The sequence below is a fragment of the Eucyclogobius newberryi genome, unplaced genomic scaffold (genome assembly GCF_026437365.1).
Source record: "Eucyclogobius newberryi isolate DKJ021-1_F unplaced genomic scaffold, fEucNew1.0.hap1 SCAF_11, whole genome shotgun sequence".
NCBI lineage: Eukaryota > Metazoa > Chordata > Actinopteri > Gobiiformes > Gobiidae > Eucyclogobius > Eucyclogobius newberryi.
In genome coordinates, this window is record NW_027315735.1 from 37,667,019 (window position 1) to 37,690,923 (window position 23,905).

Genomic DNA, 23,905 nt, shown 5'->3' on the forward strand with positions numbered 1-23,905 from the left:
CTTCTGTCGTAACGACACTTCTGTTATGACACTTCTGTTATGACACTTCTGTCGTAACGACACTTCAGTTATAACACTTCTGTTATGACACTTCTGTCGTAACGACACTTCAGTTATAACACTTCTGTTATAACACTTCTGTTATAACACTTTTGTTATGACACTTTTGTTATGACACTTCTGTCGTAACGACACTTCAGTTATAACACTTCTGTTATAACACTTCTGTTATAACACTTTTGTTATGACACTTTTGTTATGACACTTCTGTCGTAACACTTCTGTTATAACACTTCTGTTATAACACTTTTGTTATGACACTTCTGTCGTAACGACACTTCTGTTATGACACTTCTGTTATGACACTTCTGTTATGACACTTCTGTTATAACACTTCTGTTATAACACTTCTGTTGTGTCACTGTTAGCTTAGCTTTAGCTTTTTTGCTAATGACTGTCGGAGATTTAGGAAACATGACTGTCGGAGATTTAGGAAACTATTTGTCGTGTAACAATTTCCTCAACAAACTTCAGCAAAGGTTTAAGGAGAGAAAGGTCACGAGGGTTAGAGAGTTTAAAGGTCACGAGGGTTAGAGAGTTTAAAGGTCACGAGGGTTAGAGAGTTTAAAGGTCACGAGGGTTAGAGAGTTTAAAGGTCACGAGGGTTAGAGAGTTTAAAGGTCACGAGGGTTAGAGAGTTTAAAGGTCACGAGGGTTAGAGAGTTTAAAGGTCACGAGGGTTAGAGAGTTTAAAGGTCACAAGGGTTAGAGAGTTAAAGGTCACGAGGGTTAGAGAGTTTAAAGGTCACGAGGGTTGGAGAGTTTAAAGGTCACGAGGGTTAGAGAGTTTAAAGGTCACGAGGGTTAGAGAGTTTAAAGGTCACGAGGGTTAGAGAGTTTAAAGGTCACGAGGGTTAGAGAGTTTAAAGGTCACGAGGGTTAGAGAGTTTAAAGGTCACGAGGGTTAGAGAGTTTAAAGGTCACGAGGGTTAGAGAGTTTAAAGGTCACGAGGGTTAGAGAGTTTAAAGGTCACGAGGGTTAGAGAGTTTAAAGGTCACGAGGGTTAGAGAGTTTAAAGGTCACGAGGGTTAGAGAGTTAAAGGTCACGAGGGTTAGAGAGTTAAAGGTCACGAGGGTTAGAGAGTTAAAGGTCACGAGGGTTAGAGAGTTAAAGGTCACGAGGGTTAGAGAGTTTAAAGGTCACGAGGGTTAGTGAGTTAAAGGTCACGAGGGTTAGTGAGTTAAAGGTCACGAGGGTTAGAGAGTTTAAAGGTCACGAGGGTTAGAGAGTTTAAAGGTCACGAGGGTTAGAGAGTTTAAAGGTCACGAGGGTTAGAGAGTTTAAAGGTCACGAGGGTTAGAGAGTTTAAAGGTCACGAGGGTTAGAGAGTTTAAAGGTCACGAGGGTTAGAGAGTTTAAAGGTCACGAGGGTTAGAGAGTTTAAAGGTCACGAGGGTTAGAGAGTTAAAGGTCACGAGGGTTAGAGAGTTAAAGGTCACGAGGGTTAGAGAGTTAAAGGTCACGAGGGTTAGAGAGTTAAAGGTCACGAGGGTTAGAGAGTTTAAAGGTCACGAGGGTTAGAGAGTTAAAGGTCACGAGGGTTAGAGAGTTAAAGGTCACGAGGGTTAGAGAGTTAAAGGTCACGAGGGTTAGAGAGTTTAAAGGTCACGAGGGTTAGTGAGTTAAAGGTCACGAGGGTTAGTGAGTTAAAGGTCACGAGGGTTAGAGAGTTTAAAGGTCACGAGGGTTAGAGAGTTTAAAGGTCACGAGGGTTAGAGAGTTTAAAGGTCACGAGGGTTAGAGAGTTTAAAGGTCACGAGGGTTAGAGAGTTTAAAGGTCACGAGGGTTAGAGAGTTTAAAGGTCACGAGGGTTAGAGAGTTAAAGGTCACGAGGGTTAGAGAGTTAAAGGTCACGAGGGTTAGAGAGTTAAAGGTCACGAGGGTTAGAGAGTTAAAGGTCACGAGGGTTAGAGAGTTAAAGGTCACGAGGGTTAGAGAGTTAAAGGTCACGAGGGTTAGAGAGTTAAAGGTCACGAGGGTTAGAGAGTTAAAGGTCACGAGGGTTTAAAGGTCACGAGGGTTTAAAGGTCACGAGGGTTTAAAGGTCACGAGGGTTTAAAGGTCACGAGGGTTAGAGAGTTTAAAGGTCACGAGGGTTAGAGAGTTTAAAGGTCACGAGGGTTAGAGAGTTTAAAGGTCACGAGGGTTAGAGAGTTTAAAGGTCACGAGGGTTAGAGAGTTTAAAGGTCACGAGGGTTAGAGAGTTTAAAGGTCACGAGGGTTAGAGAGTTTAAAGGTCACGAGGGTTAGAGAGTTTAAAGGTCACGAGGGTTAGAGAGTTTAAAGGTCACGAGGGTTAGAGAGTTTAAAGGTCACGAGGGTTAGAGAGTTAAAGGTCACGAGGGTTAGAGAGTTTAAAGGTCACGAGGGTTAGAGAGTTTAAAGGTCACGAGGGTTAGAGAGTTAAAGGTCACGAGGGTTAGAGTTAAAGGTCACGAAGGTTAGAGAGTTTAAAGGTCACGAGGGTTAGAGAGTTTAAAGGTCACGAGGGTTAGAGAGTTTAAAGGTCATGAGGGTTAGAGAGTTAAAGGTCACGAGGGTTAGAGTTAAAGGTCACGAAGGTTAGAGAGTTTAAAGGTCACGAGGGTTAGAGGTTAAAGGTCACGAGGGTTAGAGAGTTTAAAGGTCACGAGGGTTATAGAGTTAAAGGTCACGAGGGTTAGAGAGTTTAAAGGTCACGAGTTTGAAAGGTCATGAGGGTTAGAGAGTTTAAAGGTCATGAGGGTTAGAGAGTTAAAGGTCACGAGGGTTAGAGTTAAAGGTCACGAAGGTTAGAGAGTTTAAAGGTCACGAGGGTTAGAGGTTAAAGGTCACGAGGGTTAGAGAGTTAAAGGTCACGAGGGTTAGAGAGTTTAAAGGTCACGAGGGTTATAGAGTTAAAGGTCACGAGGGTTAGAGAGTTTAAAGGTCACGAGTTTGAAAGGTCATGAGGGTTAGAGAGTTTAAAGGAGAATATTTGTATTTCATTCCAGAAATATTCTACATTCAGATTTAATTGTAACATGTGGTCAGAGGAGGAGGTCCAATGTCAGGGGAAGGTCAGAGGAGGAGGTCCAATGTCAGGGGAAGGTCAGAGGAACTGCAGCCTCCTTTTCATAATAGTTGTACTATAATGATACAATCTTCATTGCATTTGTTTCTCTAGTTTTTATGGCTTAGTTTTTCCACTTTTGCCACTCGAGCGCCTCCTGGTGTTTGTTTTACGCAACATGGTTCTACAAGTGTCTACATGGTTCTACATGGTTCTAATCTACATGGTTCTACAAGTGTCTACATGGTTCTAATCTACATGGTTCTACAAGTGTCTACATGGTTCTAATCTACATGGTTCTACAAGTGTCTACATGGTTCTAATCTACATGGTTCTACAAGTGTCTACATGGTTCTTATCTACATGTTTCTACAAGTGTCTACATGGTTCTAATCTACATGGTTCTATAAGTGTCCACATGGTTCTAATCTACATGGTTCTACAAGTGTCTACATGGTTCTATATGGTTCTAATCTACATGGTTCTACAAGTGTCTACATGGTTCTATATGGTCCTAAATGGTTCTAATCTACATGGTTCCACAAGTGTCTACATTGTTCTACAAGTGTCTACATGGTTCTATATGGTTCTTGTCTACATTGTTCTACATGGTTATTGTTTACATGGTTGTACATGGTTCTTGTTTACATGGTTCTACGTATTGAACGGTTTGAGGCTTCAAGGACTGAGTTTGCATGTGCCACTTCCGGCAATGAACGTGCTGCACAGCCACATCCGGAGCTCAGTGACGTCATAGAGGGAAAGACAAAACACATGCATATGTATATACATACATATATATATACGTACATATATATATATATATATATACATACATATGTACATACATATATATATGTATACATACATATGTATGTATATATATAATTTCAAACCTTAAATGGTAAGAGCTTGGATTGAGAGCTGTGGTGGCCAATCACAGCCCACCTCTGTGTGCTCACTGTCCAATCAGAAGAGAGCTCTGCAGACACTTCCTGGTCTGCGCAGCAAAAGCGGCTTCAGAACAAAGTCTAAAGCAGGTCTAAACCCGGACTAAAGCAGGTCTAAACCCGGACTAAAGCAGGTCTAAACCCGGACTAAAGCAGGTCTTTGAAGGTGAGGTTGTCTCTGGTTTAGGTTTTTTTGTTCGTCTTCTTTCCTGGAGCTTTTAAAGCAGAGTTTGCGGAGTATAAAGTATAAAGTGTAAACTTCCGGAACAGAAAACGCGCCGTCATAAATAAAAGAACGTCGTCCACAAACGTGACGTTTTATCTCAGTCTAAAGCTTTGTACAAATGTTATAAATGACTCACATTAGGACATGTTTTGCCCATCAATCGTTTAAATGTCTTTTTAGAGGCGGAAGTCACATTTACTCATGTTTACTATGTACTAGAAGTAACTTCTGACACTGTAGATTGACTAATATTTGTACTGCAGTAACAGTCTTTTGAGTAATATTTATGTGACGATATAATATACTCGAGTATATTATAATATACTATTATAATGCAGCAGTTTGTGTACAGGGAGAAGAGCAGGGGGGGAAGTACACAGCCCTGTGGAGCTCCTGTGCTGATAGTCCCAGTGGTGGAGTCAGTGCTCCCCCTGCAGGTGGAGTCGGTGCTCCCCCTGCAGGTGGAGTCGGTGCTCCCCCTGCAGGTGGAGTCCCCCTGCAGGTGGAGTCGGTGCTCCCCCTGCAGGTGGAGTCCCCCTGCAGGTGGAGTCGGTGCTCCCCCTGCAGGTGGTGCTCCCCCTGCAGGTGGTGCTCCCCCTGCAGGTGGTGCTCCCCCTGCAGGTGGTGCTCCCCCTGCAGGTGGTGCCGGTGCTCCCCCTGCAGGTGGAGCCGGTGCTCCCCCTGCAGGTGGAGTCGGTGCTCCCCCTGCAGGTGGAGGCGGTGCTCCCCCTGCAGGTGGTGCTCCCCCCTGCAGGTGGAGGCAGTGCTCCCCCTGCAGGTGGTGCTCCCCCCTGCAGGTGGTGCTCCCCCTGCAGGTGGAGTCAGTGCTCCCCCTGCAGGTGGTGCTCCCCCTGCAGGTGGTGCGCCCCCTGCAGGTGGAGTCGGTTGGTGCTCCCCCTGCAGGTGGAGTCGGTGCTCCTCCTGCAGGTGGAGTCGGGCACATTGAGCTGGGAGAGCTTGTCCTGGAGCAGAGTAGGAGGTGGTGTTGATCCTGGTGTAGGTTCCCGGGGAGTCCAGGTGCTGCAGGTGAAGTGGAGAGCCAGGTTGATGGTGTCGTCCACAGACCTGTTGGCTCTGTAGGCGAACTGAAGGAGGTCCAGCAGGGGGTCCAGCAGGGGGTCCAGCAGGAGGTCCAGCAGGAGGTCCACCAGGAGGTCCAGCAGGGGGTCCAGCTGGGGGTCCAGCAGGAGGTCCAGTAGGAGGTCCAGCAGGGCGTCCAGCAGGGGGTCCAGCAGGAGGTCCAGCAGGGGGTCCAGCAGGAGGTCCAGCAGGAGGTCCAGCAGGAGGTCCAGCTGGAGGGGGAGGACCAGGCGCTCAAATGACTTCATGACTACAGACATCAGTGCCATGAATTTCAGTGATTCGGGGCTTCTTGGGGACAGGGACAATGATGGACCACTTGAAGCTGGGACAGGGACAATGATGGACCACTTGAAGCTGGGACAGGGACAATGATGGACTACTTGAAGCTGGGATGTGGCATGACTCCAGGAGGTGTTAAATATGCCAGTGAAGACAGGGGCCAACTCGCCTGCACAGTGTCTTAAGGTGGAGGGAGTGACACCGTCTGATCCAACAGCTTTTCGAGGGTTGGATTTACGGAATAGTCTGCACACTTCCTGTTCCTGGACTGTGAGAGGGGCGGGGGAGGGGGGCGGGGTTGTGTTGGCAGAGGCGGCCGCAGTGGGGAGGGGTAGAGGCGGCCGCAGTGGGGAGGGGTAGAGGCGGCCGCAGTGGGGAGGGGTAGAGGCGGCCGCAGTGGGGAGGGGTAGAGGCGGCCGCAGTGGGGAGGGGTAGAGGCGGCCGCAGTGGGGAGGGGGGCGGGGTTGTGTTGGCAGAGGCGGCCGCAGTGGGGAGGGGGGCGGGGTTGTGTTGGCAGAGGCGGCCGCAGTTTGGGAGGGGGGCGGGGTTGTGTTGGCAGAGGCGGCCGCAGTTTGGGAGGGGGGCGGGGTTGTGTTGGCAGAGGCGGCCGCAGTGGGGAGGGGGGCGGGGTTGTGTTGGCAGAGGCGGCCGCAGTTTGGGAGGGGGGCGGGGTTGTGTTGGCAGAGGCGGCCGCAGTGGGGGGGGGGGGGTGGGGGGTATTTAGCTGTGTGGCCAGTTTTCTGTCATCTACAGAAGGGGGGGCTCTGGGCTTGTAGTTTGTGAGAAGCCGGAGCCCACTCCACAAAGAGGCGGGGTTGTTGTACGAGAACTGTGTATTCTCAGGTGTGTGTGTTGTGTGTTCTCAGATGTGTGTGTTCTCAGATGTGTGTGTTGTGTGTTCTCAGGTGTGTGTGTGTTGTGTGTTCTCAGGTGTGTGTGTTTTGTGTGTTCTCATCTCTGTGTTGTGTGTTCTCAGGTGTGTGTGTGTTGTGTGTTCTCATCTCTGTGTTGTGTGTTCTCAGGTGTGTGTGTTGTGTGTTCTCAGATGTGTGTTCTCAGATGTGTGTGTTGTGTGTTCTCAGGTGTGTGTGTGTGTGTGTGTGTTGTGTGTTCTCATCTCTGTGTTGTGTGTTCTCAGGTGTGTGTGTTGTGTGTTCTCATCTGTGTGTGTTGTATGTGTGTTGTGTGTTCTCAGGTTTGTGTGTGGTGTGTTCTCAGGTGTGTGTGTGGTGTGTGTTGTGTGTTCTCAGATGTGTCTGTTGTGTGTTCTCAGATGTGTATGTTCTCAGATGTGTGTGTTGTGTGTTCTCATCTGTGTGTTGTGTGTTCTCAGGTGTGTGTGTTCTCAGGTTTGTGTGTTGTGTGTTCTCAGCTGTGTGTGTTGTGTGTTCTCAGCTGTGTGTGTTGTGTGTTCTCAGCTGTGTGTGTTGTGTGTTCTCAGCTGTGTGTGTTGTGTGTTCTCAACTGTGTGTGTGTGTTGTGTGTTCTCAGGTGTGTGTTGTGTGTTCTCAGCTGTGTGTTGTGTGTTCTCAGCTGTGTGTTGTGTGTTCTCAGCTGTGTATGTTGTGTTTTCTCAGATGTCTGATTGTGTATCGCTGGTGGAGATCTCCGTCTCCTGCTCAAATCTTCTGGACAAAGATGTCGGCTCCAAGTCTGACCCTCTGTGTGTCCTACTGCAGAAGAACCAGGAGACATGGAGCGAGGTACTCCTGATGCCCTCCCACTGTGTCAGAGGCCCTCCTGTGTGTGTCAGAGGCCCTCCCACTGTGTCAGAGGCCCTCCTGTGTGTGTCAGAGGCCCTCCCACTGTGTCAGAGGCCCTCCTGTGTGTGTCAGAGGCCCTCCCACTGTGTCAGAGGCCCTCCTGTGTGTGTCAGAGGCCCTCCTGTGTGTGTCAGAGGCCCTCCTGTGTGTGTGTCAGAGGCCCTCCTGTGTGTTTGTCAGAGGCCCTCCTGTGTGTTTGTCAGAGGCCCTCCTGTGTGTGTGTCAGAGGCCCTCCTGTGTGTCAGAGGCCCTCCTGTGTGTCAGAGGCCCTCCCACTGTGTCAGAGTACCTCAGAGTACCTCAGATGCCCTCTTGTGTGTGTGTCAGAGGCCCTCCTGTGTGTCAGAGGCCCTCCTGTGTGTGTCAGAGGCCCTCCTGTGTGTGTGTCAGAGGCCCTCCTGTGTGTCAGAGGCCCTCCTGTGTGTCAGAGGCCCTCCTGTGTGTGTCAGAGGCCCTCCTGTGTGTGTCAGAGGCCCTCCTGTGTGTGTGTCAGAGGCCCTCCTGTGTGTGTGTCAGAGGCCCTCCTGTGTGTGTGTCAGAGGCCCTCCTGTGTGTGTCAGAGGCCCTTCCACTGTGTCAGAGGCCCTCCCACTGTGTCAGAGGCCCTCCCAGTGTGTCAGAGGCCCTCCCAGTGTGTCAGAGGCCCTCCCAGTGTGTCAGAGGCCCTCCTGTGTGTCAGAGGCCCTCCTGTGTGTCAGAGGCCCTCCTGTGTGTCAGAGGCCCTCCTGTGTGTCAGAGGCCCTCCTGTGTGTCAGAGGCCCTCCTGTGTGTCAGAGGCCCTCCTGTGTGTCAGAGGCCCTCCTGTGTGTGTCAGAGGCCCTCCTGTGTGTGTCAGAGGCCCTCCTGTGTGTGTGTCAGAGGCCCTCCTGTGTGTGTCGGAGGCCCTCCCAGTGTGTCAGAGGCCCTCCCAGTGTGTCAGAGGCCCTCCCAGTGTGTCAGAGGCCCTCCCACTGTGTCAGAGGCCCTCCCACTGTGTCAGAGGCCCTCCCACTGTGTCAGAGGCCCTCCTGTGTGTCAGAGGCCCTCCCAGTGTGTCAGAGGCCCTCCCACTGTGTCAGAGGCCCTCCCACTGTGTCAGAGGCCCTCCTGTGTGTCAGAGGCCCTCCCACTGTGTCAGAGGCCCTCCCACTGTGTCAGAGGCCCTCCCAGTGTGTCAGAGGCCCTCCTGTGTGTCAGAGGCCCTCCCACTGTGTCAGAGGCCCTCCCACTGTCTCAGAGGCCCTCCCACTGTCTCAGAGGCCCTCCTGTGTGTCAGAGGCCCTCCTGTGTGTCAGAGGCCCTCCTGTGTGTCAGAGGCCCTCCTGTGTGTCAGAGGCCCTCCTGTGTGTGTCAGAGGCCCTCCTGTGTGTGTCAGAGGCCCTCCCACTGTGTCAGAGGCCCTCCCACTGTGTCAGAGGCCCTCCTGTGTGTGTCAGAGTACCTCACATGCCCTCCCTGTCCTGCAGGTGGCTCGCACGGAGCAGGTGGAGAACTCGTCCAGTCCCAGCTTCAGTTCCAGACTCAGACTTCAGTTTCACTTTGAGTCGGTTCAGAATCTGAAGTTCTGTATTTACGACATCGACAACAAAAGCATCGACCTGAAGGACGACGACTTCCTGGGCGGAGCCGAGATGACACTGGGGCAGGTAAGGGGCGGGGCTAAAAGAAATAAAGCCGTTTGTTTGATTCTGTAAATCTGTTTATGTAACAGAGCTAACACTGTGGTACTGAATAACAGGAGCTAACACTGTGGTACTGAATAATAGAGCTAACACTGTGGTACTGAATAACAGGAGCTAACACTGTGGTACTGAATAATAGAGCTAACACTGTGGTACTGAATAATAGAGCTAACACTGTGGTACTGAATAACAGGAGCTAACACTGTGGTACTGAATAATAGAGCTAACACTGTGGTACTGAATAATAGAGCTAACACTGTGGTACTGAATATTAGAGCTAACACTGTGGTACTGAATAATAGAGCTAACACTGTGGTACTGAATAATAGAGCTAACACTGTGGTACTGAATAACAGGAGCTAACACTGTGGTACTGAATAATAGAGCTAACACTGTGGTACTGAATAATAGAGCTAACACTGTGGTACTGAATAACAGGAGCTAACACTGTGGTACTGAATAACAGGAGCTAACACTGTGGTACTGAATAACAGGAGCTAACACTGTGGTACTGAATAATAGAGCTAACACTGTGGTACTGAATAACAGGAGCTAACACTGTGGTACTGAATAATAGAGCTAACACGGTGGTACTGAATAACAGGAGCTAACACTGTGGTACTGAATAACAGGAGTTAACACTGTGGTACTGAATAATAGAGCTAACACTGTGGTACTGAATAATAGAGCTAACACTGTGGTACTGAATAACAGGAGCTAACACTGTGGTACTGTATAACAGGAGCTAACACTGTGGTACTGAATAATAGAGCCAACACTGGTACTGAATAACAGAGCTAACACTGGTACTGAGTAACAAAGCTAACACTGGTACTGAGTAACAGAGCTAACACTGTGGTACTGAGTAACAGAGCTAACACTGTGGTACTGAGTAACAGAGCTAACACTGTGGTACTGAGTAACAGAGCTAACACTGTGGTACTGAGTAACAGAGCTAACACTGTGGTACTGAGTAACAGAGCTAACACTGTGGTACTGAGTAACAGAGCTAACACTGTGGTACTGAGTAACAGAGCTAACACTGTGGTACTGAGTAACAGAGCTAACACTGTGGTACTGAGTAACAGAGCTAACACTGTGGTACTGAGTAACAGAGCTAACACTGTGGTACTGAGTAACAGAGCTAACACTGTGGTACTGAGTAACAGAGCTAACACTGTGGTACTGAATAACAGAGCTAACACTGTGGTACTGAATAACAGAGCTAACACTGTGGTACTGAATAACAGAGCTAACACTGTGGTACTGAATAACAGAGCTAACACTGTGGTACTGAATAACAGAGCTAACACTGTGGTACTGAATAACAGAGCTAACACTGTGGTACTGAATAACAGAGCTAACACTGTGGTACTGAATAACAGAGCTAACACTGTGGTACTGAATAACAGAGCTAACACTGTGGTACTGAATAACAGAGCTAACACTGTGGTACTGAATAACAGCTAACACTGTGGTACTGAGTAACAGAGCTAACACTGTGGTACTGAGTAACAGAGCTAACACTGTGGTACTGAGTAACAGAGCTAACACTGTGGTACTGAGTAACAGAGCTAACACTGTGGTACTGAGTAACAGAGCTAACACTGTGGTACTGAATAACAGAGCTAACACTGTGGTACTGAATAACAGAGCTAACACTGTGGTACTGAATAACAGAGCTAACACTGTGGTACTGAATAACAGAGCTAACACTGTGGTACTGAATAACAGCTAACACTGTGGTACTGAGTAACAGAGCTAACACTGTGGTACTGAGTAACAGAGCTAACACTGTGGTACTGAGTAACAGAGCTAACACAGTGGTACTGAATAACAGAGCTAACACAGTGGTACTGAATAACAGAGCTAACACTGCGGTACTGAATAACAGAGCTAACACTGTGGTACTGAATAACAGGAGTTAACACTGTGGTACTGAATAATAGAGCTAACACTGTGGTACTGAATAATAGAGCTAACACTGTGGTACTGAATAACAGGAGCTAACACTGTGGTACTGTATAACAGGAGCTAACACTGTGGTACTGAATAATAGAGCCAACACTGGTACTGAATAACAGAGCTAACACTGGTACTGAGTAACAAAGCTAACACTGGTACTGAGTAACAGAGCTAACACTGTGGTACTGAGTAACAGAGCTAACACTGTGGTACTGAGTAACAGAGCTAACACTGTGGTACTGAGTAACAGAGCTAACACTGTGGTACTGAGTAACAGAGCTAACACTGTGGTACTGAGTAACAGAGCTAACACTGTGGTACTGAGTAACAGAGCTAACACTGTGGTACTGAGTAACAGAGCTAACACTGTGGTACTGAGTAACAGAGCTAACACTGTGGTACTGAGTAACAGAGCTAACACTGTGGTACTGAGTAACAGAGCTAACACTGTGGTACTGAGTAACAGAGCTAACACTGTGGTACTGAGTAACAGAGCTAACACTGTGGTACTGAATAACAGAGCTAACACTGTGGTACTGAATAACAGAGCTAACACTGTGGTACTGAATAACAGAGCTAACACTGTGGTACTGAATAACAGAGCTAACACTGTGGTACTGAATAACAGAGCTAACACTGTGGTACTGAATAACAGAGCTAACACTGTGGTACTGAATAACAGAGCTAACACTGTGGTACTGAATAACAGAGCTAACACTGTGGTACTGAATAACAGAGCTAACACTGTGGTACTGAATAACAGAGCTAACACTGTGGTACTGAATAACAGAGCTAACACTGTGGTACTGAATAACAGCTAACACTGTGGTACTGAGTAACAGAGCTAACACTGTGGTACTGAGTAACAGAGCTAACACTGTGGTACTGAGTAACAGAGCTAACACTGTGGTACTGAGTAACAGAGCTAACACTGTGGTACTGAGTAACAGAGCTAACACTGTGGTACTGAATAACAGAGCTAACACTGTGGTACTGAATAACAGAGCTAACACTGTGGTACTGAATAACAGAGCTAACACTGTGGTACTGAATAACAGAGCTAACACTGTGGTACTGAATAACAGCTAACACTGTGGTACTGAGTAACAGAGCTAACACTGTGGTACTGAGTAACAGAGCTAACACTGTGGTACTGAGTAACAGAGCTAACACAGTGGTACTGAATAACAGAGCTAACACAGTGGTACTGAATAACAGAGCTAACACTGCGGTACTGAATAACAGAGCTAACACAGTGGTACTGAATAACAGAGCTAACACTGCGGTACTGAATAACAGAGCTAACACTGTGGTACTGAGTAACAGAGCTACTAACACTGTGGTACCGAGTAACAGAGCTACTAACACAGTGGTACTGAGTAACAGAGCTACTAACACAGTGGTACTGAGTAACAGAGCTAACACTGTGGTACTGAGTAACAGAGCTAACACAGTGGTACCGAGTAACAGAGCTAACACTGTGGTACCGAGTAACAGAGCTAACACTGTGGTACCGAGTAACAGAGCTAACACTGTGGTACCGAGTAACAGAGCTAACACTGTGGTACCGAGTAACAGAGCTAACACTGTGGTACCGAGTAACAGAGCTAACACTGTGGTACCGAGTAACAGAGCTAACACTGTGGTACCGAGTAACAGAGCTAACACTGTGGTACCGAGTAACAGAGCTAACACTGTGGTACCGAGTAACAGAGCTAACACTGTGGTACCGAGTAACAGAGCTAACACTGTGGTACCGAGTAACAGAGCTAACACTGTGGTACCGAGTAACAGAGCTAACACTGTGGTACCGAGTAACAGAGCTAACACTGTGGTACCGAGTAACAGAGCTAACACTGTGGTGCTCTAAGGACAGTCTATGGCCCATTATACGATGACGGGCCGGACCATATTGCCTAGTGGGCTGGATTAGGCCCGCGGGCCTCCAGTTGAAAAGAGATCATTTAAAGCAGGGGTGGGCAAACTGTGGCCCATTTGTCTTTATAATCCGGCCCGCCAAACATGCCAAGTCATATTTTAAAAAAATATTATTATTCTTATTATTTTTTTGCCCTCAGGCATCTGTCTGCACTTGTATCCTTAATAAATATGACGTGAAATGAATTAAATAATAGATTCAATAGCCTATATTTGACAGAAAAGTGATATTTTATTTGATGTATATTTTGTTTTTGTTTTTTTATCACACCAGTGATCGGGGCCGGCCTCCGCTTCTTACATGGAGTCAAATATGATCTAAAGTGTTCACTTCTGTACTTTCCAAACTTGTTCAAATTAATATCTAATTTCGATATTTGTTTTAGTATAAATTAGTTTCTGAATTTCGATTCTTTTGACAACACTTCTCAATCTAAGGTTCAAATAGAAAAGTGATAGGTGTGGCTGTGGGCGGGGCCTGGACAGGTGTGGGGGCGGGGCTAACTCTCTCTCTCTCACTCTCCAGATCGTGTCCAGTAAAAGTGTGACTCGCCCTCTGCAGCTGAAGAAGAACAAACCTGCAGGAAAAGGCTCCATCACCGTGAGTCCGAACAGAGACTGTAATGAAGCTACAGTCTGTTCTGTCCGAGTCAATACACTTTCTAAAGTCCACCTATTGTCTGTCTCTGTCTCTGTCTCTGTCTCTGTGTCTGCTCCCTGTGTACGTCCGTCCTCAGGTCACTGCAGAGGAGATCAAAGACAACAGAGCCATCGAACTGGAGCTTGAAGCCAAGAATCTGGACAAGAAGGTCAGAGTCAGCTCTGGACCAGGTCTGGACTGTGCTCTGGTCTTTATGTGTTTCTGTTTCTCAGGACACGTTTGGAAAGTCTGACCCCTTTTTGGAGATTTTCAAACAAGGAGACAACGGAAAATGGATCCTGGCCCATCGCACCGAGGTAACTCCTGGTTTAGACCTGGTTTAGTCCTGGTTCAGACCTGGTTTAGACCTGGTTTAGTCCTGGTTTAGACCTGGTTTAGTCCTGGTTTAGTCCTGGTTTAGACCTGGTTTAGTCCTGGTTTAGACCTGGTTTAGTCCTGGTTTAGTCCTGGTTTAGACCTGGTTTAGACCTGGTTTAGTCCTGGTTTAGACCTGGTTTAGACCTGGTTTAGACCTGGTTTAGACCTGGTTTAGACCTGGTTTAGTCCTGGTTTAGTCCTGGTTTAGTCCTGGTTTAGACCTGGTTTAGACCTGGTTTAGACCTGGTTTAGACCTGGTTTAGTCCTGGTTTAGACCTGGTTTAGACCTGGTTTAGACCTGGTTTAGACCCTGTTTGTGTTTGTAGGTGGTGAAGAACAATCTGAATCCTGTGTGGAAGAAGTTCTCGGTTCCTCTTCACACGTTCTGCTCTGGAGACTTGGACCGACCTCTGAAGGTCTGAACTCTTCTAGAATTCTTTTTGGAGCTGTGGGTAACGCCTGCTTAACCCCTAAACCCTAACCCCTAACCCTACTCTAACGCCTGCTCAACCCCTAACCATTATCCCTTACCCCTAACCCTTACCCCTAACCCCTAACCCTTACCCCTAACCCCTAAACTCTTACCCCTAAACTCTTACCCCTAAACCCTAACCCCTAAACTCTTACCCCTAAACCCTAACCCCTAAACTCTTACCCCTAAACTCTTACCCCTAACCCTTACCCCTAACCCTTACCCCTAACCCTTACCCCTAACCCCTAACCCTTACCCCTAACCCCTAAACTCTTACCCCTAAACTCTTACCCCTAAACCCTAACCCCTAAACTCTTACCCCTAAACCTTACCCCTAACCCTTACCCCTAACCCCTAAACTCTTACCCCTAAACCCTTACCCCTAACCCTTACCCCTAACCCTTACCCCTAACCCTTACCCCTAACCCTTACCCCTAACCCTTACCCCTAACCCCTAAACTCTTACCCCTAAACCTTACCCCTAACCCTTACCCCTAACCCCTAAACCCTAACCCCTAAACCCTTACCCCTAAACCCTTACCCCTAACCCCTTACCCCTAACCCTTACCCCTAACCCTTACCCCTAACCCTTACCCCTAAACACTTACCCATAACCCTTTTCTAGAAAAGATGCCCAGTGGGCAGGGCCTACTCGGAGTGGGATAAATCTGAGTTTCCATTCTAGACCCACAGATTGAGAATGACTCACACCGGCAATAAACCTTTTATGATTCAGATTTGACTTTTGTGAAGCCAAAATACAATTTTGTGACGAGAACATAACCCTAGCTCGCCCTAGCTCGCCCTAGCTCGCCCTAGCTCGCCCTAAGTAACTGGAAATTCCAAATTGTTGCGCATGTTTTGTTCTTAAAGACTTAAAATCTTTAGCATTTGAATCAGTTTAACCTTGAAAATGTGTTATTGATGCACATGGATACACCCTCCTCTCTGTGATTGGTCGGTTTAACCCTCCTCTCTGTGATTGGTCGGTTTAACCCTCTTCTCTCTGTGATTGGTCGGTTTAACCCTCCTCTCTGTGATTGGTCGGTTTAACCCTCCTCTCTGTGATTGGTCGGTTTAACCCTCTTCTCTCTGTGATTGGTCGGTTTAACCCTCCTCTCTGTGATTGGTCGGTTTAACCCTCCTCTCTGTGATTGGTCGGTTTAACCCTCCTCTCTGTGATTGGTCGGTTTAACCCTCTTCTCTCTGTGATTGGTCGGTTTAACCCTCCTCTCTGTGATTGGTCGGTTTAACCCTCCTCTCTGTGATTGGTCGGTTTAACCCTCCTCTCTGTGATTGGTCGGTTTAACCCTCTTCTCTCTGTGATTGGTCGGTTTTACCCTCCTCTCTGTGATTGGTCGGTTTAACCCTCTTCTCTCTGTGATTGGTCGGTTTAACCCTCTTCTCTCTGTGATTGGCCGGTTTAACCCTCCTCTCTCTGTGATTGTTCGGTTTAACCCTCTTCTCTCTGTGATTGGTCGGTTTAACCCTCTTCTCTCTGTGATTGGTCGGTTTAACCCTCCTCTCTCTGTGATTGGTCGGTTTAACCCTCTTCTCTCTGTGATTGGTCGGTTTAACCCTCCTCTCTCTGTGATTGGCCGGTTTAACCCTCCTCTCTCTGTGATTGGTCGGTTTAACCCTCTTCTCTCTGTGATTGGTCGGTTTAACCCTCTTCTCTCTGTGATTGGTCGGTTTAACCCTCCTCTCTCTGTGATTGGCCGGTTTTACCCTCCTCTCTGTGATTGGTCGGTTTAACCCTCCTCTCTCTGTGATTGGCCGGTTTAACCCTCCTCTCTCTGTGATTGGTCGGTTTAACCCTCCTCTCTCTGTGATTGGTCGGTTTAACCCTTTTCTCTCTGTGATTGGCCGGTTTAACCCTCCTCTCTCTGTGATTGGCCAATTTAACCCTCCTCTCTCTGTGATTGGTCAGGTGGACTGCTCGGACTATGACTCAGACGGTTCTCATGATCTGATTGGCTCGTTCTCTTGCTCTGTGGCGTCGCTGCAGAAAACTTTGAGCTTCGACTGTGTTCATCCCGAGAAACAGAAGAAGAAGAAGAGCTACAAGAACTCAGGGAGCGTGAACGTGAAGAGCTGCAAGGTGAGCTCTAATCCAGCTCTAAACCAGCTCTAAACCAGCTCTAAACTAGCTCTAAACCAGCTCTAAACTAGCGCTAACCCAGCTCTAAACCAGCTCTAAACTAGCTCTAACCCAGCTCTAATCTAGCTCTGAACCAGCTCTAAACTAGCTCTAAACCAGCTCAAAACTACCTCTAATCCAGCTCTAAACTAGCTCTAAACCAGCTCTAAACTAGCTCTAACCCAGCTCTAATCTAGCTCTAAACCAGCTCTAAATCAGGTCTAAACTAGGGTAAACTAGCTCTAATCCAGCTCTAAACTAGCTCTAAACCAGCTCCAAACTAGCTCTAACCCAGCTCTAATCTAGCTCTGAACCAGCTCTAAACTAGCTCTAAACTACCTCTAAACCAGCTCTAAACTAGCTCTAACCCAGCTCTAATCTAGCTCTAAACCAGCTCTAAATCAGGTCTAAACTAGGGTAAACCAGCTCTAAACTAGCTCTAATCCAACTCTAAATCAGGTCTAAACTTGCTCTAATCCAGCTCTAAACCAGCTTTAAACTAGGTCTAAAGCAGTGCTAAACCAGGACGAAACCAGGTCTAAACTAGGTCTAAACCAGCTCTAATCCAGCTCTAAACTAGGTCTAAACCAGCTCTAAAGCAGGTCTAAACCAGCTCTAAAATAGCTCTAAACCAGCTCTAAACCAGCTCTAATCCAGCTTTAAACTAGCTCTGATCCAGCTCTAAACTAGGTCTAAAGCAGGTCTAAACCAGGTCTAAACCATGTCTAAACTAGGTCTAATCCAGCTCTAAAGCAGCTCAAAACTAGCTCTAAACCAGCTCTAAATTAGGTCTTAACCAGCTCTGATCCAGCTCTAAAGCAGCTCTAAACTAGGTCTAAACCAGCTCTGAACTAGCTCTAAACCAGCTCTAAAATAGCTCTAAACCAGCTCTAAACTGTCTCTAAACCAGCTCTAATCCATCTTTAAACCAGCTCTGATCGAGCTCTAAACCAGCTCTAAACCAGCTCTAAACTAGGTGTAATCCAGCTCTAATCCAGCTCAAAACTAGCTCTAAACCAGCTCTAAATTAGGTCTAAACCAGGTCTAAACTAGCTCCAAACCAGCTCTAAACCAGCTCTAAACTAGGTCTAAAGCAGGTCCAAACCAGCTCTAATCCAGGTCTAAAGCAGCTCTAAACTAGGTCTAAACCAGCTCTAAAGCGGGTCTAAACTAGGTCTAAAGCAGCTCTAAAGCAGCTCAAAACTAGCTCTAAACCAGCTCTAAACCAGCTCTAAATTAGGTCTAAACCAGTTCTAAACTAGGTCTAAACCAGCTCTAATTCAGGTCTAAACCAGCTCTAAAGCAGCTCTAAACTAGGTCTAAAACAGGTCTAAACCAGCTCTAAACTAGGTCTAAACCAGTTCTAAACTAGGTCTAAACCAGCTCTAAAGCGGGTCTAAACTAGGTCTAAACCAGCTCTAATCCATGTCTAAACCAGCTCTAAAGCAGCTCTAAACTAGGTCTAAAGCAGCTCTAAACCAGCTCTGAACTAGCTCTAATCCAGCTCTAAACCAGCTCTAAAATAGCTCTAAAATAGCTCTAAACCAGCTCTAAACTTGCTCTAATCCATCTTTAATCCAGCTTTAAAGCAGGTCTAAACCAGGTCTAATCTAGCTCTAACCCAGCTCTAAACTAGCTCTAACCCAGCTCTAATCTAGCTCTGAACCAGCTCTAAACTAGCTCTAAACTACCTCTAATCCAGCTCTAAACTAGCTCTAAACTAGCTCTAAACCAGCTCTAAACTAGCTCTAACCCAGCTCTAATCTAGCTCTGAACCAGCTCTAAACCAGCTCTAAACTAGCTCTAACCCAGCTCTAAACTAGCTCTAACCCAGCTCTAATCTAGCTCTAAATCAGGTCTAAATCAGGTCTAAACTAGGGTAAACCAGCTCTAAACTAGCCCTAATCCAACTCTAAATCAGGTCTAAACTTGCTCTAATCCAGCTCTAAACCAGCTTTAAACTAGGTCTAAAGCAGTGCTAAACCAGGACTAAACCAGGTCTAAACTAGGTCTAAACCAGCTCTAATCCAGCTCTAAACCAGCTCTGAACCAGCTCTAAACCAGCTCTAAACTGGCTCTAAACCAGCTCTAATACAGCTTTAAACTAGCTCTGATCCAGCTCTAAACTAGGTCTAAAGCAGCTCAAAACTAGCTCTAAACCAGCTCTAAACTAGCTCTAAACTAGCTCTAAACCAGCTCTAAATTAGGTCTTAACCAGCTCTGATCCAGCTCTAAAGCAGCTCTAAACTAGATCTAAAGCAGCTCTAATCCAGGTCTAAACCAGCTCTAAAGTAGGTCTAAAGCAGCTCTAAACCAGCTCTAAACTAGCTCTAATCCAGCTTTAAACCAGCTCTGATCCAGCTCTGATCCAGCTCTAAAGCAGGTCTAAACCAGGTCTAAACCAGGTCTAAACTAGCTCTAAACTAGCTCCAAACCAGCTCCAAACCAGCTCCAAACCAGCTCTAAACCAGCTCTGATCCAGCTCTAAAGCAGCTCTAATCTAGCTCTGAACCAGCTCTAAACTAGCTCTAAACCAGCTCTAAACCAGCTCTAATCTAGCTCTGAACCAGCTCTAAACCAGCTCTAAACTAGCTCTAACCCAGCTCTAATCTAGCTCTAAATCAGGTCTAAATCAGGTCTAAACTAGGGTAAACCAGCTCTAAACTAGCCCTAATCCAACTCTAAATCAGGTCTAAACTTGCTCTAATCCAGCTTTAAACTAGGTCTAAAGCAGTGCTAAACCAGGACTAAACCAGGTCTAAACTAGGTCTAAACCAGCTCTAATCCAGCTCTAAACCAGCTCTGAACCAGCTCTAAAATAGCTCTAAACCAGCTCTAAACTGGCTCTAAACCAGCTCTAATACAGCTTTAAACTAGCTCTGATCCAGCTCTAAACTAGGTCTAAAGCAGCTCAAAACTAGCTCTAAACCAGCTCTAAATTAGGTCTTAACCAGCTCTGATCCAGCTCTAAAGCAGCTCTAAACTAGATCTAAAGCAGCTCTAATCCAGGTCTAAACCAGCTCTAAAGTAGGTCTAAAGCAGCTCTAAACCAGCTCTGAACTAGCTCTAATCCAGCTCTAAACTGGCTCTAAACTAGCTCTAATCCAGCTTTAAACCAGCTCTGATCCAGCTCTAAAGCAGGTCTAAACCAGGTCTAAACCAGGTCTAAACTAGCTCTAAACTAGCTCCAAACCAGCTCCAAACCAGCTCTAAACCAGCTCTGATCCAGCTCTAAAGCAGCTCTAAACTGGATCCAAAGCAGCTCTAATCCAGCTCTAATCCAGCTCTAAACCAGCTCTAAACCAGCTCTAAACCAGCTCTAAACTAGGTCTAAACCAGCTCTAATCCAGCTCTAAACCAGCTCTAAACTGACCCTGTCTCCTCAGATCCTGGCCCAGTACACGTTCCTGGACTATGTGATGGGCGGCTGTCAGATCAACTTCACTGTGAGTATTTGGTGTAATCCCTCATTTGTCCAGCAGGAGGTGCTAAAGCTTCAAGATTAGTATTTGTCCTTTAATAGTTTTATTTCAACACAAATCTACAGAATATTATAATTTGAACATGTTTCAGTAAAGCGTCCTCTTCTGCCCTCTCTGACCCCTGCCCTCTCTGACCCCTGCCCTCTCTGAGCCCTGCCCTCTCTGAGCCCTGCCCTCTCTGACCCCTGCCCTCTCTGACCCCTGCCCTCTCTGAGCCCTGCCCTCTCTGAGCCCTGCCCTCTCTGACCCCTGACCTCTCTGACCCCTGACCTCTCTGACCCCTACCCTCTCTGAACCCTGCCCTCTCTGACCCCTGACCTCTCTAAGCCCTCTCTGACCCCTGCCCTCTCTAAGCCCTCTCTGACCCCTGTCCTCTCTGAACCCTGTCTTCTCTGAACCTTGACCTCTCTGAACCCTGACCTCTCTGAACCTTGACCTCTCTGAACCCTGACCTCTCTGAACCCTGACCTCTCTGAACCCTGACCTCTGACCTCTGCCCTGCAGGTGGGCATAGACTTCACAGGGTCAAACGGTGACCCTCGCTCTCCTCAGTCTCTGCACTTCATGAGTTCAGACGGAATGAACCAGTATCTGACCGCTCTGTGGTCAGTGGGACAGGTCATCCAGCACTACGACAGGTAAGGGAGGGTCAAAGGGTCAGAGGGTCAGGTCATCCAGCACTACGACAGGTAAGGGAGGGTCAAAGCGTCAGAGGGTCAGGTCATCCAGCACGACGACAGGTAAGGGAGGGTCAAAGGGTCAGAGGGTCAGAGGGTCAGGTCATCCAGCACTACGACAGGTAAGGGAGGGTCAAAGGGTCAGAGGGTCAGGTCATCCAGCACGACGACAGGTAAGGGAGGGTCAAAGCGTCAGAGGGTCAGGTCATCCAGCACGACGACAGGTAAGGGAGGGTCAGAGGGTGTGGTCCGGTGGGACATCCGGGACGTCCCACTCTGGGCTTGGGACATTAAAGCCACAGAGTCTGAAACTGGCTTTACTCGACCAGAACTCTATTTTATTTTAACTGTAAATGTTTTATGTCATTTTGAAAGTGCTGTGTGTCTAAACTCAGACTAACCCAGGTCTAAACTCAGACTAACCCAGGTCTAAACTCAGATTAACCCAGGTCTAAACTCAGACTAACCCAGGTCTAAACTCAGATTAACCCAGGTCTAAACTCAGACTAACCCAGGTCTAAACTCAGACTAACCCAGGTCTAAACTCAGATTAACCCAGGTCTAAACTCAGATTAACCCAGGTCTAAACTCAGATTAACCCAGGTCTAAACTCAGACTAACCCAGGTCTAAACTCAGAGTAACCCAGGTCTAAACTCAGACTAACCCAGGTCTAAACTCAGATTAACCCAGGTCTAAACTCAGATTAACCCAGGTCTAAACTCAGACTAACCCAGGTCTAAACTCAGATTAACCCAGGTCTAAACTCAGATTAACCCAGGTCTAAACTCAGACTAACCCAGGTCTAAACTCAGACTAACCCAGGTCTAAACTCAGACTAACCCAGGTCTAAACTCAGACTAACCCAGATCTAAACTCAGATTAACCCAGATCTAAACTCAGATTAACCCAGGTCTAAACTCAGATTAACCCAGGTCTAAACTCAGATTAACCCAGGTCTAAACTCAGATTAACCCAGGTCTAAACTCAGACTAACCCAGGTCTAAACTCAGACTAACCCAGGTCTAAACTCAGATTAACCCAGGTCTAAACTCAGATTAACCCAGGTCTAAACTCAGATTAACCCAGGTCTAAACTCAGATTAACCCAGGTCTAAACTCAGATTAACCCAGGTCTAAACTCAGATTAACCCAGGTCTAAACTCAGACTAACCCAGGTCTAAACTCAGAGTAACCCAGGTCTAAACTCAGACTAACCCAGGTCTAAACTCAGACTAACCCAGGTCTAAACTCAGATTAACCCAGGTCTAAACTCAGACTAACCCAGGTCTAAACTCAGAGTAACCCAGGTCTAAACTCAGACTAACCCAGGTCTAAACTCAGACTAACCCAGGTCTAAACTCAGATTAACCCAGGTCTAAACTCAGACTAACCCAGGTCTAAACTCAGACTAACCCAGGTCTAAACTCAGACTAACCCAGATCTAAACTCAGACTAACCCAGGTCTAAACTCAGATTAACCCAGGTCTAAACTCAGACTAACCCAGGTCTAAACTCAGACTAACCCAGGTCTAAACTCAGACTAACCCAGATCTAAACTCAGACTAACCCAGGTCTAAACTCAGATTAACCCAGGTCTAAACTCAGATTAACCCAGGTCTAAACTCAGATTAACCCAGGTCTAAACTCAGACTAACCCAGGTCTAAACTCAGATTAACCCAGGTCTAAACTCAGACTAACCCAGGTCTAAACTCAGACTAACCCAGGTCTAAACTCAGATTAACCCAGGTCTAAACTCAGATTAACCCAGGTCTAAACTCAGATTAACCCAGGTCTAAACTCAGACTAACCCAGGTCTAAACTCAGAGTAACCCAGGTCTAAACTCAGACTAACCCAGGTCTAAACTCAGATTAACCCAGGTCTAAACTCAGACTAACCCAGGTCTAAACTCAGATTAACCCAGGTCTAAACTCAGATTAACCCAGGTCTAAACTCAGACTAACCCAGGTCTAAACTCAGACTAACCCAGGTCTAAACTCAGACTAACCCAGATCTAAACTCAGATTAACCCAGGTCTAAACTCAGATTAACCCAGGTCTAAACTCAGATTAACCCAGGTCTAAACTCAGACTAACCCAGGTCTAAACTCAGAGTAACCCAGGTCTAAACTCAGACTAACCCAGGTCTAAACTCAGACTAACCCAGGTCTAAACTCAGATTAACCCAGGTCTAAACTCAGACTAACCCAGGTCTAAACTCAGACTAACCCAGATCTAAACTCAGACTAACCCAGGTCTAAACTCAGATTAACCCAGGTCTAAACTCAGATTAACCCAGGTCTAAACTCAGATTAACCCAGGTCTAAACTCAGACTAACCCAGGTCTAAACTCAGAGTAACCCAGGTCTAAACTCAGACTAACCCAGGTCTAAACTCAGACTAACCCAGGTCTAAACTCAGATTAACCCAGGTCTAAACTCAGACTAACCCAGGTCTAAACTCAGACTAACCCAGATCTAAACTCAGACTAACCCAGGTCTAAACTCAGATTAACCCAGGTCTAAACTCAGATTAACCCAGGTCTAAACTCAGATTAACCCAGGTCTAAACTCAGATTAACCCAGGTCTAAACTCAGACTAACCCAGGTCTAAACTCAGAGTAACCCAGGTCTAAACTCAGAGTAACCCAGGTCTAAACTCAGACTAACCCAGGTCTAAACTCAGATTAACCCAGGTCTAAACTCAGATTAACCCAGGTCTAAACTCAGACTAACCCAGGTCTAAACTCAGATTAACCCAGGTCTAAACTCAGATTAACCCAGGTCTAAACTCAGACTAACCCAGGTCTAAACTCAGACTAACCCAGGTCTAAACTCAGACTAACCCAGGTCTAAACTCAGACTAACCCAGGTCTAAACTCAGATTAACCCAGGTCTAAACTCAGATTAACCCAGGTCTAAACTCAGATTAACCCAGGTCTAAACTCAGATTAACCCAGGTCTAAACTCAGATTAACCCAGGTCTAAACTCAGACTAACCCAGGTCTAAACTCAGACTAACCCAGGTCTAAACTCAGACTAACCCAGGTCTAAACTCAGATTAACCCAGGTCTAAACTCAGACTAACCCAGGTCTAAACTCAGACTAACCCAGGTCTAAACTCAGACTAACCCAGGTCTAAACTCAGATTAACCCAGGT

At 46.8% G+C, this 23,905-nt stretch overlaps 1 protein-coding gene across 2 annotated transcripts in view; it reads left to right on the top strand.

The window, feature by feature from the left end:
* LOC140354822 (copine-1-like) overlaps positions 1-23,905 on the top strand; it is a 46,811-nt gene that overhangs the window by 15,013 nt on the left and 7,893 nt on the right. Inside the window, exons 1-10 of one of the 2 annotated variants that reach the window (XM_072440064.1) lie at positions 4,188-4,210; positions 7,210-7,335; positions 8,841-9,020; positions 13,486-13,560; positions 13,697-13,768; positions 13,833-13,916; positions 14,304-14,393; positions 16,380-16,550; positions 19,976-20,035; positions 20,576-20,709. In XM_072440064.1, the coding sequence (XP_072296165.1) occupies positions 7,210-7,335; positions 8,841-9,020; positions 13,486-13,560; positions 13,697-13,768; positions 13,833-13,916; positions 14,304-14,393; positions 16,380-16,550; positions 19,976-20,035; positions 20,576-20,709 (992 nt within the window). In that variant the 5' untranslated portion in view covers positions 4,188-4,210. Of the gene's footprint in view, positions 1-4,187; positions 4,211-7,209; positions 7,336-8,840; positions 9,021-13,485; positions 13,561-13,696; positions 13,769-13,832; positions 13,917-14,303; positions 14,394-16,379; positions 16,551-19,975; positions 20,036-20,575; positions 20,710-23,905 lie in introns of those variants that run through there. The other variant, XM_072440063.1, reaches the window with a different exon arrangement.